General features: G+C 40.2%; 2 protein-coding genes across 4 annotated transcripts; one reads left to right on the top strand and one right to left on the bottom strand.

Moving 5' to 3' along the window:
* Positions 1 to 662: 662 nt before the first annotated feature.
* On the top strand, positions 663 to 7,426 carry LOC119012952. Of its 3 annotated transcripts, none has more exons than XM_037087201.1 (7): positions 663 to 822; positions 2,978 to 3,298; positions 3,808 to 4,134; positions 4,439 to 4,561; positions 4,810 to 4,835; positions 5,409 to 5,480; positions 5,997 to 7,426. In XM_037087201.1, the coding sequence occupies exons 1-7, from the start codon at positions 777 to 779 to the stop codon at positions 6,102 to 6,104; spliced, it is 1,023 nt and encodes a 340-aa protein (XP_036943096.1). In that variant the 5' UTR covers positions 663 to 776; the 3' UTR covers positions 6,105 to 7,426. The 3 variants fall into 3 exon arrangements, with proteins under 3 accessions (XP_036943096.1, XP_036943098.1, XP_036943097.1); XM_037087203.1 differs by having other exon boundaries at positions 3,808 to 4,116; positions 4,436 to 4,561; XM_037087202.1 differs by having other exon boundaries at positions 2,981 to 3,298.
* A 2,382-nt stretch (positions 7,427 to 9,808) lies between these two features.
* LOC119012171 (cytochrome P450 2K1-like) lies at positions 9,809 to 16,798 on the bottom strand. The gene is made up of 9 exons (XM_037085723.1): positions 16,525 to 16,798; positions 16,265 to 16,427; positions 16,008 to 16,157; positions 15,761 to 15,921; positions 12,957 to 13,136; positions 11,181 to 11,322; positions 10,787 to 10,971; positions 10,467 to 10,608; positions 9,809 to 10,364 (listed from the first exon to the last, which is right to left on the bottom strand). The coding sequence occupies exons 1-9, from the start codon at positions 16,729 to 16,731 to the stop codon at positions 10,150 to 10,152; spliced, it is 1,545 nt and encodes a 514-aa protein (XP_036941618.1). The 5' UTR covers positions 16,732 to 16,798; the 3' UTR covers positions 9,809 to 10,149.
* Between the last annotated feature and the right edge of the window lie 4,351 nt (positions 16,799 to 21,149).

Genomic DNA, 21,149 nt, shown 5'->3' on the forward strand with positions numbered 1-21,149 from the left:
GATTGTGGGTCGCATACTGTAAAATGCGAGCAGGTGTAGCAGGACATCCTGGTATTACTGGCAAACTGCATTTCACATACTTTGTATTGGTGCAAACTCAGTCTTTTCCAGTCATATTAAATAGTATGGCAGTATGGGTGATGGAGCGCAGCGTTACTTTTCTCCTTCTGTTTCACACAAAACATTTCACTTCCTGTATTTATTGCGCCACAGAAATGACAGAATGGAACTGACCTCATTACCATCACTTAGACTAAAAATAAAACTCTTACTGAATTTCTTCAGTTGACACCAAATAATCATCATCAAACCAAAAGATGGTTTACTTTTTGAGATAAAAGCTTTTCACCTGATCATGTTTCACAACTCCATAGATAAGAAAATGAAGAGGTGTAAAGTGTATCAACAACTGTGTGTGCATAATTGAGGAATCACTTCCTGGAGCATGTGTAGAGTTGCATTAGATCTTTTTGAGTCATTTTGTTCAAGAGGCCTTTCAAAGTCAGGACGCCATGTGCTCTGAAAATCTAATTTCTTTGTAAACTATAAACTGACACAACAGATTGTGAAACACAAGAGTGTTGTGTGCAGTCTGTTTAGTAGAAACAGAAGTGACGTGACTCTAACTGTCATGATGGGGAGGATGGGTGCTATTTCTAAAGTTATTTTAAAACAGTATCCAACCACAAAGAGGAAACTGCAGCATCACCTACAGATCTGCTGCAGAGAAGAAAAGCCTCACACGACGTCTGCCTGCTGACAGAGAACGACACAAAATGTCTCTGTTGGGATTAATCTTTATTTCTGTGCTCCAGATTGAAGGTAAAGCTGTTTTCTTATTTAAATGTTGATCAGGATTTTACAGACATTTGTCATTTTCATTCCTTTTAGATAAATGGTAGATCGTTAAATGTATTCTTTGTAGAATCATTATACGTAGATGTGAAGAACAGGGAAGTGATGATCAAATAGTCAGTTTGCTCTCTGTGTTCTCTTTACTTTCTTTAAACTTCACCTATGTGACAGAATATTGAAGTATTCACATTACAGCTGGATTCAGATACTATATGGATTGAACAGGATGATACAAGTGTACATACAGTGCTTGTAAATGAGTACACCCCCTTTGAAAAGTACCATTTAAACAATATCTCAATGAACACAAAAAACAATTTCCAAAATCTTGAATATATATAAGTTTAATATAACATCTGTTAAACGTATAACATGAAAGTAAGGGCAATAACATAACTTAGATTACAAATTTTTCAGTTTTACTCAAATAAGGGCGATGCAAAAATGAGTACACCCCACAACAAAAACTACTAAATCTAGTACTTTGTATGGCCTTCATGATTTTTATTGAGAGCATCAAGTCTCCTAGGCAGGGAATGAACACGTTGGAAACATTTTGCTACATCAATCTTTTTTCATTCTTCAAGAATGATCTCTTTCAGAGACTGGATGCTGGATCGAGTGATGCTCAGCTTGTCTCTTCAGAATTCCCCATAGGTGTTCAGTTGGGTTCAGATCAGGAGACATACTCGGCCACTGAATCACTTTCACCCTGTTCTTCCTCAGAAATCCAACAGTGGCCTTAGATGTGTGTTTAGGATCATAGTCATGTTGGAAAAGTGCACAACGACCAAGGGCACAGAGTGATGGTAGCATTTTTTCTTTCAGTATAGAGCAATAAATCTGTGAATTCATGATGCGACACCAGCAGCACTCATGCAACCCCACATAAGGACACTGCCACCACCATGTTTCACTGTAGGCACCATGCATTTTTCTTTGTATTCCTCACCATTGCGACGCCAAACAGTTTTGAAGCCATCAATTCCAAAAACATTTATCTTGGTCTCATCACTCCAAAGTATAGAGTCCCAGTAGTCTTCATCTTTGTCAGCATGGGCCCTGGCAATCTCTAGGCGCTAGGGCTTTTTTGTGCCTGGGCTTTAGGAGAGGATTCCGTTGGGGACGGCACCCATGCATGCCATTCCTCTGCAGCGTACGCCGTATTGTGTCACGGGAAAGAGTCACCCCAGTTTGGCTGTCTACTTCCTTGGATAACTGTAGTGAACTTGCATGCCGATTTTCTTCGACCCTTCTCATCAGAAGACGCTCCTGTTGAGGTGTTAACTTCCGTGGACAACCAGGACGTCTCTGTGAGATGGTTGCAGTTCCATGTTTTTTAAGTTTTTGTACCACTTTTGCTACAGTATTCTGACTGATAAGCAAAGCTTTGCTGATCTTCTTGTGGCCTTCACCTTTGCAGTGTAAATAAATTATTGTCTTTCTCAGGTCTTGAGACATTTCTCTTCCATGTGGTACCATTGCTAACAACATGAAATGGGAAGGGGTTTTCTCCACACCTTTAACAGTCAACCTGTGTGCTGGACACCTGTGTAATGAATAATTAGACTTACCTGTGGTTGATTATCGTTAAATTAGACATTTGTATTCTAAAATTTGGCCTTGCTCCAGAGACTTTCAGTGGGGTGTACTCATTTTGCATCACCCTAATTTGAGTAAAACTGAAAATTTTGTTCTCTGAGTTATATTATTAACCTTACTTTCATGTTATGAGTTAAAGAGATGTTATATAAAACTTAGTCTGGTCAACATTTTGGAAATTGTTTTTGTGTAAGATTACTTTTCGAAGGGGGTGTACTCATTTACGCTGAGCACTGTAGTACAAAGCTGTATCCTAAAGAGCCACAATTCACTGATTAACTGAGACTGAAATGAAAATGACTCTCTTATATGAACACGACCACTAGAGGACCGAGGGTGACACACTCCCTCTCTGTCACTGGAAATGTAAAATCCCAATTCAGACCTGGATGATCTTTGTTAATTCTTTGGTGATTAAGTAATAAAATACAATCCTCGCTGTTCTTAACTGTTGAGTCTCTGCAAAAATGTTACATGTAATGTGTCATTTCTTAAAGAACATGTGTTCTTTTCTTTCCAGCAGGTGTCAGTGGAGAAGTTAAATATCTCTACAGCAGAGCTGGACATTATGTCATCCTGTCCTGTGGCAGAGCATCATCCTCTGATCCAACATGCTCTGATGTTACATGGCTGTATGACAAAGATCGAGCTCAGACTTTCACTGAAGTTTCAGGAGGAAAAGTTAAGCTGGACTCAGTCCGAGCTGTCAGGTTGAGTCTGGACACTTCCTGCTCTTTGATCATTAAAAACATCACTGCTGAGGACGCTGCTTTCTACACCTGTCGACAGGGGGACTATGGTCACCATACAGATACATCTACATATCTAAGTGTTCTGACAAGTGAGTGTCATTATTTTCCACCTTGTCTTTTTTAGAGGGGGACAACCAGTGAGACAGACAGGTGTCTGTCAGTGTCTTTATGAAGGTGAACAGTGATGAGCAGCCATCATTCATCCAGTCAATATGGAGACAGTCCTTCCATTTAAGGAAGAGAAGATCATGTCCATAATAGTCAAAGTGAAGTGAATGCCTCACTGTTTTAAGATGATCACAGAGCTGCTGCTCCTTCATTCATGTAACAAGTTCCCCTCCCCCAGTTTACAGAGATCCACAGATCAATCTGCTCATACATTTTCTTTACAGGTTTCACTTTTTCATTTCATGAAGTCATTTGTATTGTTGAAACAACACTGAAAGGTCTTGATTTCACTTATTTCAGTACACCTTCATGATTGAATGCAGTAAAACAATGAAGACAGCAGATGAAGAGAAACTTGTTCAGACCTTGTAGTAAAGTCCTCCAAACATTTTTCACACTGAGTGAACACTTATCTCTTGTTTTCTGTCAGTCTCTCCATCTCCACCAGACGCTGATCCAAAGAGGGACGCTGAAGTCACATTAGAGTGTTCTCTGTTCAGACACATTGATCTCCATCACTGTCCACAGATCAGCATCCGCTGGATGGATGAGACAAGAACTGTGCTGCCTGGTGAAGGTGAAGGGTACAAGTTCCATGGACAGAAGAACTGTGTGTCTTCTCTCACTGTGAAGCGTCAGAGTGGCCACAACAGGAGATACACCTGTAAGGTGGTTGATGAGGAGAACAATGTGGAGATAGAAGCTGAGTACACACCTGTCTTCACAGGAGACCATCAGTCAGACACACCTGGTACAGGTAAGATGATACACAGCTTCACCTGATGGTTTATCAAAGTTTCACACATTAGAATTAAAGTATTATCATGACAGCCATATTGAAAATACACACATTTCTATCTAACGTTCTTCACAACTACCAATTTGGTGAAAGAGCTGACCGCAGACAGAAAAGTGTATCTCATTATTTTTACATATAAATCCTGTAGAACATTAGATTGCTTATTTTAAGAGGAGAGATTTATATTATATTTATAGTTATATTTTTACACATTTTATTTTGAATGTCACTTCTCTGGCTGACTGCTGTCCTCTGACTACAGATCACTCTCCTGACCTACAGACCTACATCATCATGGGTGCAGCGGGCGGTGTGGTGGTCGTGGTGGTCGTCATCATCGCTGCTGTTCTCATCAAACACAGGAAGAGAGCCAAAGTGACAGTCGGTCAGTAAACCACAGTAACTGCAGTAACACATGAACATGAAGGAGTCTTTATGAATTTAATGACTGTCATTAAGTGTCTTTTGGTCAGTTATGTCACTTTTATTGCAACGTTGACATTTAGATGACAACTTGACATTGACCAGGACAACAAACCCAAAGGAAATGTTAAGATTCATGTGAAAATGTGTTAAATGTACAGAATGATGATATTTAATAACTAATCTCTGATTTTTTTACTTTTCGTCCAGATGGTCAAAAATCAGCCCAACACCCCGTGAGTAAAATGCATTGTGACACAATCACAATAAAGATAACAATCAATATATTTACCAATAACATTGTACTTACATGTTCTCTACAAAATAATAGTGTGTTTACCTTTCTTTGTTTTTAGATTTGGTTAAAAAAGATGTACAAGAACATGTTGATTCACTGGTCTTTGACTTGTCTCATGATGCAGGAACACTAACTGATCTCTCCTAAAAATAATCCTGCATTATTCATTTGAGTGAAATCTTTGAAATCAGCATATTCTCTCAAGTTTTAGTGAAATAAATCCACATATTTGGAGTTTGGTTGGCAGGTCCGTGTCAGATGAATTCTGAAAACAACAAAAAAACAAAGTGAAACAGTTTCTCTGAGCAGTGCAGGATTTAACAGTGATGTTAATGCACATAAAGAAAAACAAATGCATGACAAAAACTGAGAAGATCAGGTGATTTATGTTAAACCCAATAAAGTTTACAGTAAATTACAACGATGTAGAAAGTCTCTTTGTCTTTACCGTGAAAACAAAGTTCAATTGTAGCTGTTTGTGCTTCATGAATCATTGTGTTGTTGCACTCAGGATGAGCCAGAGAGCAATCTGACCTACGCCACTGTTAGCCACACTATCCAACAGGCCCCCAACAAGAAACAGGTGAGAGACTTCAAACACCTACGGATTTATTCAGCTGTGGTTTTCTATTTTTAGAGTAGTCTGCTCTGCTGCACAATCGTGGAGTAAGTATTTTATTAACATGCTGATGCAGAGCTCATACACTACATGGTGTCCACTTATTTTGTGTTGATTTTAAATCTTATTGCAGACTTAAATTATGTTTCAGAATATTGAATGTTTCAATTTTGGGGCAGCTCTTCCAACACGACAGTGCTCCCATGCACAGTCACTTCCACAGAGACATGGTTTTCATAGCTGGAGTGACCTCAAACACATCCAACACAGTGGACAGGACACTAGTGCACATGGTTTTAAAACACAAAGTCCAACAGATGGATGTACATGTGAAGTGGTTATGTACTTTTGGCAGTGTTCTCATTTCAGTCCCTGACAAACATTTCTTTCATATATGGTCCTGGTGTGACCAACAGACAATGAGTTACCAGAACTATAAATGAGGTAAATGAGGTTAAAGCTCTGATTTGTGTCCCACAGGTCAAAGAGGAAGAGGAAGTCACTTATTCAACAGTCAAGACTGCAGTGCAGACAGAAGCAGATGATGATCCCAGCTGCCTCTACAGCTACATCAGCAAACCAAAATGAATCAGAGAGGGAATGAAACTTACAGCTGTAATGTCATAATCAAAAAAACAACATTGAAACCTGACAGTTTGTTCTGTGCTCTTATCAAATGTTTAAGTATTAGTATTTGCTTCTGGCTTTGCTGTGCTGATAGCAGAAGGAGTCTGTGGTCCATTACTCAGCCCAAATTTGGCAGCATGATTGTTTTGGGTTTTTTTTTTGTTCTTATTGCAATAGATAGATACAGATAACATCTTTGTAAGCTAACACACTTAGTATTTGTCAGTGTTCTGTTTGTTCAACTGGAAAAAGAATGGAATAGTTGAATAGTAGCTGTAGGCAAGTTCTCACGGTGATAGGGATTTTAATTTGCACACTTTTAGTGAACATAATGTAGGATCCAGTCGTGCCTCACCTTGGGATTAAGCATCGTAAGGTCAGGCTTTAAGCCTAATTTATTGTTTTCATGTTGCTGTTTTTTGTGAGATTCTTTGTGTGTTGATCCATTTTCCAAGTCTATGTTCCTCATCTTTGACCTGCAAAAAAGGAAAATTGCTTTAATAATACTCATTTTGACCACAAGATGCTGAAGTGCACCTCCACCTCGTGTTCTAAATGGGACTTAAAGCATTAAATTCCAGGGGTGTTTAAAATTACTCCATGCACTCTTAACACAATATACATCTATTGTGTGTTAATTGGTTATGTCACACCACTGTCAGTGTCTTTCTTTTGGTGAAGAATGTGTTATAAATGGCTGTAATCTGCGGTCAGTGTCGTGGGTGGATATATTGTGTATTATCAACAAGTCAGATCAAGCAGTCGCATCTAACAGCCTCATTATGATACACGAGCCTTTCTATGTTCCATTATAGGTCGTGGTTATAATGGTTACTGTCAGTTGCAGCAGTTAGAGCACAGTACTTTTGTGATTTCTTATGTTTCATGTTCAAAATACCATCATGACACCAGCGGGGTACATCTGTTGGGAACCTGGCTTTATCCCTTCAGTCAGTATACACACCACCTGAAGCGAGTTTTTTGAGAAATTAAGGAACTTTGTAAGATTATCTTGGCAAACCTTTTGTTTCCCCTCACGGTTTCTCAAGCCAGAGATGAGAGAGAAAAAACTGCATTAGCACTGCTGTGATAAGCCCATGTTGTCTATACAGAACTAAACTGTATGTCAGTCTAGTTATGCGCTGTGTTGCTGGTTAAGGCAGTGAGTAGATGTAATGTGCTTACTTGTATTTCTTAATGATAGCCTCTACCTGCACTCCACTTGTTTTGGCCTTGCCCACACTTCGTCCATCGTGTAACATTAAAAAATCGTTGTGTGTGGACATCTGTCTTGCGTCTGGGGTTGTGGTTTCAAAAGATTAAGGAAGAAAGAGTGTCAAGTTCCTCCCTCTTGCGCAAGAGCTCTTGCATCACATTTCCTGTTGCTCTCATCGAAAAGCAACCGGCCCTAAATGATCCAGACGCTTCGTCATAGACATCATAGAACACAAACAATGAACAGACTTCTGATCCCTGTTAATGAGCTGCATAAGCTAACAGGACCATCAGCCTGTAGTAGCCTGTAGCAGAGGAAAGCATCTTCACTGTAGTCTGGCAGTGTTGTACAGCACAGCAACAGCAAATGCTACTTCATTCAGTCCTTGAAACGGGCTTGTATTCACCTATGCAGCACTGGCAATTTGGGGGATTTTCCTCTTATGTAAGAGCACTCCTCACAAGCTACTCACTTTCACCCTCTTCTGGAAAATTTGGTTAAAAGCAATCTTATACACCACTGTGTTACACATTTGTTTGAAGGAAGAATGTGCTCTTCCAAAGTATAGATAGACATGAGACACAGAAAACAGAAGGTTCATTTCTTAATTTAATCTTTTAAATTGAGAAATGAAGAGTTTTTGCATTTTCTGCCATTTTACCCTTCCTCTCTACTATATTTAAACATTTAATTACTAGATACTTTACAGATTAATATCATTGTATCTTTTATTTGCTGTTAGTGACGTTTTTCCAATCAGGTATTGTTGTAGGACATTGTGTGAGAGGATGTTGCCACACTAGTACATTTTAAATTAGTTTATCTTATAAGTAATCTGACAGAAAAATCAGGTAAGCCTTTCTTTTATAGTCCCCTAATTACCAGGTATGTACCTGGTAAATTTATGATAGCACAAAAGTGTTACTAGGTAATTACCAATGGTAATAAGAAAGTAAATACAATACCTAGTAACACATTTTTGTTACCGTATATTTACTGGGTAAATAGCTAGGATTGTAGCTACCTGCTTTTTACCAGCAGTAATTACCCAATAACACACTATAATTTACCACATCATAGGGGGAGATTTCACCCAGGGACAAGGGGGAGCATTCAAAATGGCAGGGTGGGGTTAAAAATTGGAAATGGAACTGGGCTGTGTGACAGAAACATGTTTCAAGTTCAAGTTCCTTCTGTCTCCAGACCCCCAGTGGTATGTGTTTTTTGGATTGTGTGTTCTGGTTTTCTCATGTTTGACTTGAACTTAGATTTTTGACTTGTACTTTTTTTTTACTTTGGATTTTGTAGATTTTGGCTTTGTTTAATAAATCTCGCTTTGTTTTCCCCCAATCCTACCTCCTGTCAGAGTAATTGCGTTTGGGTCCACCTTTAGTTTTCCCCATTAAACCCCTTTGTGAAGCTATCAATGAAATCTTATACTGAATGAAGGACTGAACCATGAGATGATGGGAAAGCAGGATGTCAGCATGTCACATGAGCCTCAAGTGTGTGGCTGAATGTCTGAGCATGATACCATAAGGATAACTCGATGCCAAAATGAAGAGTATAAGGTCACTGAGGGAACACATTTCAATGGGAAACTTGGAGAACAGGCAAATGCAACACCTGCTTAAAATGGTGGAACAATGGAATGCTGCAAAGACATTCAGTGATGAATACGAGGCAGTCTTAATGAACCATAATAGACTTAAATCATGTATTAGTTTTTCATTTGTCTGTCAAAGATCAACTTGATTTGTTTGCACGCTTGTACTTTGGGTTACAATAAGCTGACTGAAGTGCCGCGTCTTGTCATTGACTCTTGCGTGTCTTTACTTTAGTTTCAAGTAGCAGTCAGATCAGGAAACCAAGACAAAATCTCACACTGTGGAATGAACAGGAGCTCAAGGCATCACGAAGGGCTGTTGCTCAGACTACAGACGTACTCAATAGAGACCTACAACATAAACATTCAATGAAGAATTGTAAGTTTATCTGTATTTCAGGACACTTTTCATTAGGAAGGAAACTTTTGAGAAGGCATCAATATGCATTAAATAGTTGGTTACTTGTCTGTAACCAGTGCTGGGCACATTACTTTTAAAAAGTTATAATTACTAGTAACTGAGTTAGTGACTGAATTATTATTAAATAGTTTCCAGGGAAAGTAACTATTGCAAGTTTAAATATGTCTAAGAATTTGGATTTTTCACAAGCCAGTTGCATTGAGTAGAACTGCATAGACGGGTACCTACACAGAACTGTCAGTTCAGTCTGTGTCATAAGTTTCTGGGAAGCTGGAGCAGAAAAATCCAGCTTTAGCTGCTTGAACAGCGAGGGTGAGGTGGATTATTAACACAACAGGGGCCAAGGAAGGCCATTAGTCATGTGGAACCCCATCTTTCTGGTTCGATCTCAGCAGACTGAAGGGACCACTCAACAACTTCTCTCAGGTTCAAGGCATTTATTTCATTAATGTGTTAGGTGGTGATGGTGAAAGATACAGTCCAGCTCTAACCCTCTTGGTTCGGCTCATCAGCAAGCAAAGGGGACAAACTGAAGACCTCCAGTCTCTTTAATCAACACATGAGGACTGTCTAATCAAACAAATAAAAGGAGCCTGTTATGGAACTAAAAGACCAAAATAACTTAATTTAATATTTCAGGAATACTGAATGAAAATAGGAATGAATTCTGATGAACTTCAACAATCTAAAATAACCCTATTACACATGAGTATTACACTATGAATTATAATCTCCTCTTTCGCATATGACTAAGATTGATTTATTACAACATGTTAAAGCCCTCGTTCTCCTCATCACGGGAAACAGCACACAGTTCATGAGGTGAAGGGTTGAGGGTGAAGCCCACACGGGGAGTCAGATCCAGGTCATCCTCTGAAACTCCAGGTGGAGGAGTGAAACAAAAGCGTTGCATGATTGTGGTGAAGAAGATGAAGAGCTCCATCCTGGCCAGACCCTCTCCAAGACAAATCCTTCGACCTGTGAGATTAAAAAAAAAAAAAAAGAACAGAAGAGTGTGCAGGTGAAGCTAACTGCCAGGAAACTGATAACTGATGAGAAATAATGCCTCAGCTCACAAACCTGCGGAGAAAGGCATGAAGGCGTCTCGCTTGACAAACTTTCCATCTTTGTCCAGGAAGTGGGCAGGATGAAAGGTGTATGGCTTCTCCCACTCACTCTCATCATACAGGACAGATGTCAGGAGAGGATACACTGTGGTCCCCTGGAGACATGCAGCAATTTAAAGGCTTTATTATAATATCAGCTACATTCTGTTAAAGATTAGTATGAAGAAATAAAACCCCAGGTTAGCCCAGGATGCTCAACAAATTCCAAAAAACATTATTTTCAAATATTAGTAGAGTTGGATCTTCCTTATTAGTTATTTAACTCAGTGCGACCTTTTTAATGAAGTAACCCTGGAAGGTGACATCTTGGCTGGTTTTGTGAGGAAGTGCCATGGGGACGATGTTGGCCAGTCTCTGTGTCTCATGGATGACAGCGTCAGTGAAGGGCATGTTCCTCCTGTCCTCGACCTGCACCTGACGACTTCCTATCACCCTGTTCACCTCCTCGTGGACCTGGGCTGTGAAATGAAAGGAGAGTTACTGCAAAATTAAGAAAGCACTGCGTCTTTTGCTAACATGCTAAACAGCATTTAGGTCAAAGCACTGCTGCGGCTGTGAGAATTGTCTTGGTTTTTTTTGTTCATATTTTGATTATTGTTGTGTTGGTAAAGCACGCAGTTTGAATCGTATGTTTCAGTATTTGTATATTTCAGTATCTGCTCCTTACCTTGTATTTTCGGGTACTTGGCCATCAGTAGAAGTGCCCATCTGAGTGTGGTTGCTGTCGTATCAGTGCCAGCCGCAAACAGATTCAGGACCGTCTCCATTAGATTGTCATCATGGAAGTAACTGTTAGTCACCTTGGATTCCTGCAGGTAAAATGCATAAATGATTTTTATATTACTTAAATTTAGAGCTTTAACATTTCATGTATTTGTGCTGAACTGCCAGAGGTCACGGTCCAGTTGCACATCCATGCAGATAATATACTATTTTTTTCTTTATTCATGACTGTCGTTCTACTGGGGGACTTCAACGCTCACGTGGGCAGCAACATCGTTACCTGGAGGGGTGTTATTGGGAGGAACGGCCTCCCCGATCTGAACCCGAGTGGTGTTCTGTTATTGGACTTCTGTTCTAGTCACAGTTTGTCCATACCCTAGGCCAGAGGTCAATGATCAACTTTGTAGTCATGTCATCTGACATCAAGCCATATGTCTTGGACACTCGGGTGAAGAGAGGGGCTGAGCTGTCAACCGATCACCACCTTGTGGTGAGTCGGATCTGCTGGCAGGGGAGGAAGCTGGAAAAGACCTGGCAGACCCAAACGCATTGTGAGGGTCTACTGGGAATGTCTGGCGGAACCCTCTGGCAGGGAGGTCTGTGACTCCCACCTCTGGAAGAGCTTTGCCCAGATCCTGAGGGAGGCTGGGGACATTGAGTCCAAATGGACCATGTTCTCCACTTCCATTGTTGACGCGGCTGTCTGGAGCTGTGGCCGTAGGGTCTCCGGTGCCTGTCGTGGCGGCAATCCCCGAACCCGGTGGTGGACTCCGGAAGTAAGGGATGCTGCCAGGCTGAAGAAGGAGTCCTATCGAGCCTGGTTGGCTCGGGGGACTTCTGAGGCAGCTGACAGGTACCAGCAGGCCAAGCGTGCGGCAGCAAGGGCGGTTGCGGAAGCAAAAACTCGGGTCTGGGAAAAGTTTGGGGAGGCCATGGAGGAGGACTACCAGTCAGCCTCTAAGAATTTCTGGCAAACCATCCAGCGTCTCAGGAGGGGGAAGCGGTCCTCTATCAACAATGTTTACAGTGGAGGTGGGGAGCTGTTGACCTCGACTAACCCTTCGCCACCCAAGGGGAAACAAATTTCAAGTAGTATGTAGATCGATAGATTTAATGCTGAACCCAAGTTCACAAGCCTGAGTAACACCCATAAACGTTTAGTTGTACAATATGTGCTGAAGTTAGCACAACAAGCTGATTGGCATGTTAGTCACACAATGGTGCCCTTTTTGAGCATCATTGACTATCACATTCTATTATGAAGACTGGAACATTTAAGTGGCATTAAAATAACTCCATTGGGCTGGTTTAAGTCATATGTATCAGATAAATATAAGTTTGTACAAATTAAGAATGAATCTTCATTGCCTGCCAAAGTTCATGTCATGGGGTTCCACAAGGTTATGTGCTCGGTCCAAATCTTTTTACTTTATATATGCTTCCTTTAAGGAATATTATTATGAAACAAGTCATAAATCTTTGTTGTGATGCAAACAAGACACAATTATACATAGGAATTAAACATGGCAATTAAACCAAATTACACTAGTCAGTTATGCAGGAAAAATATGGGTTACCATTCAGCTAAATGGAAACACATCAAGCATCCCACATTCAACATCATCACCCAGACAAAATATGAGGATTTAAATCCAAGTTATTAATAAAACCAACAGTAATATAAAATTTGAAAACAGATGATATGATAAGATGATAAAACCTCCAGATCCTGCTTCTTAGCCAGAAAGGCATCTGCAAAGCCTCGGCACATCTCTGGATTGAGGGTCTCTTTTAAATGTCTGAAGAGCTCTAAGTTCTGTTGCTTATTGAAGGTGGTGATTTTATGGATTTCTCTTCTGTTGCCAACCCATTGGAAGATCCATGGGAAGAAGTTGTACATCTGTAAAACAACAACAACAACAACAAAACAGCTTTTTACTATGAACACTATTTTTGTTTATAATAACATGAATTATTTGAGGGTGTAATTTGTAAGACTTGGCCTGAAACGTAGTATGACGTATTCTAAAATGTACTCACATTATCAAAAGAATGCGAAGAAACAACAATACTGGCATTATATGAAACACCAAACATCATTCAAACTTGACTTTGTTCAAAAATAGATCCTCACTTCAAAGAGTAAGCTATCAAAATGTCCCAGCTCTACAAGCTGTTTTCACCCTACAAGAGCCTGACTCCCTCTTTCCACTACCACGTGAAGTTTTTTTTTTTTTTTCCCGCCTGATGTCTCATCTCAGCCCAGTCATCCACATGTATTGTTAGCAGTTACATTTCTACAAACCACAGATACGTCCAAGGTTGACTAGTGTACCAAACATGGCATACCATATTCACATTATATGCTCATTAGCTGACTTCCACATCAAGGTGGAGGGGGTGATGGTGTCATTTTTACAAGACAGAAGGTTTACAATTTGGCATTAGCTGTTCAACTCTCTTGGCTAATTTTCAGCCTTTTATGTAGCAAATAAAGCCGGCTATTTTTTCTCAGGGAGGAGGACGGGTATGCCATTTTAAGGCAAACCATGATGTTTTCCAAACCCTAACCAAGTGGGTTTTGTGCCTAAACCTAACCAGATCATTAGCAGAATGTTGTGCCAAGATAGAAATAGAAAATTGAAACTAAACAAACACAAATCTGTGGTGCATGTAACCTTGAGTGGTTTTATGAGAAGATATCTGCTGGAAAACCTTTTGGAAAAGTAGGTATTTAGTTCATGCAGTATAAAAATCCTCAATTGGTGAAACTTTACTGTGATGAGCTGGCCGGAGGTTGGGGCAAATGACTTGTGTTGTTCATTAGTTTTGCTTCATAACTTTTGACATTAAGCTTAGCGGGCCCTATTTAGATGGTCCATAGCGCACAGTCCAAAGCACAGTGCACAAGTTTGTTTAGGGCATGTCCAAGTCCATTTTGTTAGTTAAACAGCAGATAATCCCATGCTGTAAGAGGTGGTATGTAGACTTTGAATTAGTCATGGGTGTGTTTTGGGTGGAACATGAATGAAACCAGTCTGAGTGTCGTGTCCTATTCCCTTTAAGAGCCAGGTGTGCCAGGGCCATTAACCAGTGACACTCATCTTTGCTGAGGGAAAAGAATGTGATGCTCAGCCGTTGACCCTTTGCCCTGCACAATCAACTGGCCCATCAACAACTCTGTTTGACTGCATAAGAAAATATACAAATATTTTACTGAGGAGAAGGAGGACCGCTGCAAGTCCCTCTGTGTATGTGCAATTCTCAGTCCATGGATTAGGCATGATGGGTCATATCATCTTGATATACAGAGAAATATGTCCTAATGAGGAGCGGATGAACTTTAGACTAGCTTTTTGTCATCTACAGCGCAGTCGTTTTCCGCTGCCTCAAGATAGCAATCTACCATCAGTGTATGTGACCGAATTTAATTTTCAGATTAACACATCCAGGGGTGCACAAGTGGGAACAAGTACATTTGCTGTTCAGTTTAGGGATTTCTGTCAGTTAAAGTGAAACTCTCACCAAAATGCAACCTAGGCTTTTTTTGTGAGTGTAGAGGTTTGAATTGTCTTGAGATCTTGCAATGGCTTACTTGGTTGTCTATTGCTAGCAAGAAGTTACATTCCACAGGCAGCGTTGAGAGCCAGCCCAGCTGTACTGTTCAACAAAAGTCCACTTTAGAAACGTTGTTGTAGTAAATTAAAATATCAAAAATCCCTGTTTATTTCTCCGTTTCAAAGTTATAATTCCACAGCCTTACAAAAAAAAGTGACTGACTAACACACTTGTTGTAATTAATACTAACCACTGAACCGAAGGTAAGAAAACAGTTTGCTTCCATAGCTCTCAACCATTAACTCCACCTCCTCAAATCAACAGAATATCCAGCATAAATATACGGTCTTAAAGGGAAAGTACACCTTTTTAATCAATATGTACCAAGTCACATAAAACATGAATTCTAATATGCTTTGAACATTTTTAACTGCATTGATGACCATGAACTGTTCTTTTGCCTCTACAGGCAATGTATATAAGTCAAACCTTCATGTAAAAGCATAATTACGACGAAAGAGGCACTTTTAAGATTTACTGTATTTTCATTTGTGTGTTCATGTGTAGAGACCCTGGTGATACTACAGGCAAAGTTTCATGTTGTGTCGAGCCTTCTTCAAAATAGCTATTTTGATGCTATCGTAAAAGTGCCCCATGCACTGAGAAAATGAGCTTGACCCGAAAACTAAAATATGGTAAATCTTAAAAGTGCCTCTTTTGTCATAATTATGCTTTCACACAAAGGTTTGACTCATATGCATTAACAAAAAAAAGCCTAGGTTGCATTTTGGCGAGAGATTCACTTAAATGGGGCCAATAAAACCAATAAAAAGGGCCAAAAGATAACAACAGCAAAAGTATGGTGAACACCAGTTGGTGGGTGTACTGGTGATACTATCTTTACACAGTGCACTTTTAATATTTAAGTCACTGCGCTTAAACTTTCACAAACACAGTCAATGATACCTGTATTGATGGGGAGCCTGCAAGTTGAATTCTTTTGTTGGTTGTGTCTACCATAGATGTAAACCTCGGGTCATGGTAGTCAAATCTGTTGCCGTAGACAATGGAGCAGATGATATTAGAGACCGCATAGTTTACTGAATGGGTCGTATCAAAGGCTTCTCCTTTAGAATGGGAAAGCAAAAGCACATTAAAGTAACATGAAATAGAACAAGAACAAAAAGGTAACTGACAAAAATCAAACATTTACCTTTGTGTTTCTTGAAGACTTCAATGAGGTGTTCACATTCCTCAATGATTTTGTCCTCACATGCCCTCTTGCCCATTCCAAAGTCTCTCAGGTTAGTCAAGGCAAAGCGCCTCATCTCTTTCCATGAATCCCCATTGGACCATAAAACCCCTGAGATTAAACAATAATGTGAGTTGAGATGACCAACATTTGCTGAGAGGAAAACAACAACAAGAAAACAAGAAAATTATTTGCTCTATTAATTTATATTCACTTGCCGTGTCCTTTATTGAGTTCATGCGCAATCGGGAGGTAATCTCTGTCCCCAAACTCTTCAGCATTGTTGACAAGCGCCTCCTTCACTGCCTTGTATCCAGCCAGGACCACCACTTTTTGTGGTCCAAGGTAAATGGTGAACACTGACCCATATTTCTTGGAAAGCTAAAACAGCAGTGCATTGTCTTTATGCTTTTTTCATTTGACCAACTAAGGTAAGGGCAGAGAATGTAATATAAGTATTGTGTAAGTATTGACTCACCTGACATAATGTGTTGTAGGGCTTATTAAGGTCCAGCTGCAGCAGGTTACCGAGCAGGGGAAAGGGTTTTGGTCCTGGAGGCGCTTTCCCGTCTGCCTGGGAGCTGAAGCTGGAGGAGGAGATGAGGTAGATGAGCAGCAGAACCACCAGAGCTCCCAGCAGGGAGACAGAACTGAAGGACTGGAGAAACAGATCGAATATCCCCATGATTTTAAGACAAATATTTTGAGGTAGCTAATGCACCGACAAAGTCTGATTCCCTATGAAGCATTTGAATCTGTGAGCCTTTGAAAAAAGATTAATTCATTTCATAGTAGCCAGATAAAGGGGAGGGGCAAAGGTTTATGAACAACTGTCAATATTTGCACTGAGGTCTTTTAAGGCCACAGTTTGTAGTCTAACTGAGAAGACATGATCGTACTTGTGTTTTCAATCATCTTTAATTGTATAGTGCCAATTCACAACAAAAGTCATCACACTTTTTCTATTATTTTTAACTTTGAATCCTGTGAGTTTCTGGGTGGACTTCTTCCACGACATCCCACAGATGCCACATTGGGTTAGGATCAGGGAAGAGAAGCTGAATAAGATTGCTGGCAAGTGAAACAAAGAAAACTTCAGACATACAAACTCTGGAGTCACTTCAAAAAACCAAGCACCACTGGAGCTGGTGATAAAAAATCAATTTGGCCTCAAATCATATTCTGCTTAGGGCCTCCAAAAGGCTTGGGCCACCACTGACTGGGTGTATTTGGCCTGCGGTGGTGGTTGGGTGAATGCAGTGTGTAAAAGTGGACCTGCAATTTTCCCGCAGAACATGGCATGGTAACAAGATGATCAAACATTTTCACTGTACCTGTTATGGCTGACCAGTGTACAGCATGACCTTTATCCCCTTGTTCCAAAGCCTTAGATACACCTGGCAGAGATCTGAGCAGTGTTGGGAAAGTTCACTTTCTACATGAACTAGTTCAAAGTTCTGTTCACAGTTCCAAACATTTTTTTTTTCAATATGTTGCTGCAAACTATTAGTTTTCTAAATTATTGCCACAGCCTATATAGAACTACAGACGGCAATTATTTGATCAGTTTTAACACTGAAACTGCAGCTCTCTGACAATATACTGCAAAACCAGACAGTTGCAGTGTCTTTTGATTTTTTTATTCACTCGCACATACCTTGAAAGGCTCGCCGGGTGCTTTAGTTCAATGTGCCGTCAGGTTCAGGTTTGGTGTTGACGTTAATGTATGGAGTTGTTTCTTGAAACCCAGCGGGTGAAGTTTACACAAAAAGGTCAGATTTTTCCCACCTGGATCATCACTGACCTTTTCATAAAATTATTTTAAGTAATCATATGAAGATGCCGTATTAATGGTAGAGGCAGAGTCTGAGGTAGTGCTGCTGCATTTTTGCCTCCATACTTCGCATTTTGGTGATACGTGCGGCGGTGCGACTGTGGTGGCTGGTGCTGCCAGATTGGGTGTTTTTCCGCTACATATTAAGGCCTGTTTACGGTGTGTTTCAGCCGGGTTTTTGCCTGGAAGGCTTTATGGAAATCTAGCACTCTCTTGAACAAAGTAAAACTGTAAGAGAGCGCCGTTCACAAATGCCAGAATGAACACGTTCACAATAACATTCATCAGGCAGTACATTCAGGTCACACTCACCCAAAATAACGAGTTCACGAACAATCATTCACTGAACGCATTCAGGCACAACACTGGATCTGAGTGTACTTTCTACTTGGGTGTATGCGAAGTAGCAAAGTTAGCAAAGTATGTTTCTGCAAAACATAGATACGTTTAAAATGAACATTTCTTTTTGTTGCAATTTTATGTTTATTTAAGTTGAATTTTCTATTTATCTCTTATAACAATGCTGCGCTTATGCTGACAGCCTGTGAGAAACGCCCAGTTTTGGTTGCCAAAAAACACCAGGAGATGGTCCGACTTCTGGAAAAAAAAAAACAGTTTTGGTCGCCACAACAATGTCACGGGATCATCCTGCCTCCCATCAAAAAGAGATGGTTGTGGATGCTAATAAAACACCTGGAGCAAGTTGAATATTTCTGTGAGTTTTATCTGCTGGGGACACAAACTCTGTGTCATCATATTAAGATCTGCTGACACAGACAATGGAGAAGATTATATATGAGACCAAACAGTTCACTGGCTGGGTTGTATCAAACACGTCACCTGCGAGGATTAAAACAGTTTACAAACTGTCGCTTGTCATGCAGTTGGAAAATATGAGACATTCTCTGTTAACCTCTACCTTAAATAAGAGCTTTAAAAGATATCGACAATCCTGGTAAATTTTTAACTTTACTAGGTCATCAGCTATTGCTTACAGCGCCTCAGCATAGGGGCAACGGTCGGCACAACAAAGGTTTTATATTAAACAGTCCTTTAACTTGCTGCCTGTCACCTTTCCTCCAGTTATGTCGGCTTTTATTCTTATCTAAACTGCCTATTTTATTATTCTCTGCGTGTGAAAACATCTGGTTAAGGAGCACAGATATGTATCGACTCATTTTTATAACCAAGATCATATCAATCTTAAGTAACACTTACTAACAACTCATAAAATGCTGAGAACATTTTCAGAGGCCAATATCATGCTGGAGTCTATCGAGTGGTGTGATGTCTTTTTGTAAGGCTGACCCAGAAGTTAGCAGCGACATAGTTCACTCAACAAAAAGACTATGGGATTTTTGAATTGGTGACATCGACTTACCATCAGACAGTGGTTGGTGTTACAGATTGAAATTGTGCCACTTCTGGCACCCCGGAACGCTGATGATGGGGAATAGCAATAAATGTATATAAATAGCAGTCTTTTTGCTGATGGTCTTGTTTGCTGTTACAGGTCATTAAGATTAGATATAAAAGTCAAGATTACTGGAGGAAAGGTGACAAGCAAGAAGTTAAAGGACTGTTTAATATTAAACCTTTGTTGTGCCAACCGTTGCCCCTGTGCTGAGGTACTATAAGCGGTAGCCGATGACCCATTAAAGTTTTAGTTTTCAAGAGACGGTCATAAATCCTCGTGATTTTTTTTCTTTATTGTTTTACTCCATGTAGGTGAAGTGTCTGATACAACCCAACTAATGAACTGTTCAGGCTCCAATATGATCTGCTCCATTGTCTATGGCAGCAGATTTGAATATGATGACACAGAGTTTGTGTCCCTGATAGATAAAACTAACAGCAATGTTCAACTTGCAGCAGGCCCCCTGTATCAGATATCATTTCATATATTCATTAACATTATTAATACAGATATTGCAATCAACTGTGATTTCAATAAATGTAATGCAACAATTGCAGTAACTGAGCTGAAGATTTTTTTTTTTTACCTTAAGTTACCTGACAAAACTGTGTCATGTACTGATATGCATATGTTTCTAATAAGTGTACAGCTGGTTCCCCTTGAAATGGTTTATTAATTGCTAACAAGAAAGAAACTGATGTTTCAGGAGGTAGATCTATAAAGAGTGCTATTATGATCATTGATATTATGATCTAAGAAGTAAGATTTCTCAAATTCAGTTTTAAAATGTAGACACGTTAAGCCCCAGACCCAAATGGAGTGGTGTAGGGATGACGTATATTCGTGGGCTAACCCCAAAGTTAGCATTGCCTTGGTTCCCTCAGCAGAAAGCCTATGAGAGTTTTTAGATGCACAGCATATCACTCAATAACTGCTTGACTTTTAATATCCAAGTAAAACTAGTTTCCGGTTCAGACGGTGAGGTTTCAAAGCTTCCCTGTCTTTTCTTTTACTATCTCACTCAAAACTTGGTGTTGATCAAAACTGGCTCTTTTTCGTGGGATGTGAGCCATTTTCCTGACATTTTTGTGGTGACCAAAACAGAAATTTTAAACTTAACTGTGTTTTCTAGCCCCAACCACATGGTTTTTGCTGTCCTTATGCTGTCCAGAGCATAAGGACAGCATTGTGATAAGAGAGAAATAGAACATTTAACTTAAACAAAATAAAGAAATGTAAGGGTTGGGAACAAGGGGGTGCAGGGCATGCTGTACACCGGTCAGCCATAACAGGTAAGGTGAAAAATCGTTGATCATCTCGTCATACCCTGGTCATCCCTTTGCACGCTGCCAGATTGATCTTATTCAGCTTCCCTTTGATTCAAGTGTGATCAGACCATTTCTAGCGACCAGCTCCCCGACCACTCGCTACCCAACCTCCAGCACCTCTGCCACCCTGCTCAACCGTGATTACCTGAATCACTTTCTGTTCCCCTGAACCACCTGCGGAGCCGTCTGCCTGTGCCTGTGCTCACTGCCTCTATCAGCCTGTGTCTGATAAATTCACCTCTGAATTCAGCCAGATACATGCACTCCTTGATGGAAGTGGTAGCCCTAGCAGGATAGTGCACACTGCCAAAACTGCTCAGTGATGACCAGAGGAACTTGACAACAAAGTCAAGGCATCATTATGGCCTTCAAATTCCCCAGATCCCAACCCAATATGGCATCGCCTACCAACCCACAGGTCTCAAAGTTTCCTCCACCATCGACCTGGTTCCAGATATCACATCAACGGCCTTACATACAGCTGAAATCCTGTCCGGTGCTCTCCGTTAACACAGTCCAAATTG

Source organism: Acanthopagrus latus, chromosome 22 (assembly GCF_904848185.1).
Source record: "Acanthopagrus latus isolate v.2019 chromosome 22, fAcaLat1.1, whole genome shotgun sequence".
In the NCBI taxonomy this organism is placed as follows: Eukaryota; Metazoa; Chordata; class Actinopteri; order Spariformes; family Sparidae; genus Acanthopagrus; species Acanthopagrus latus.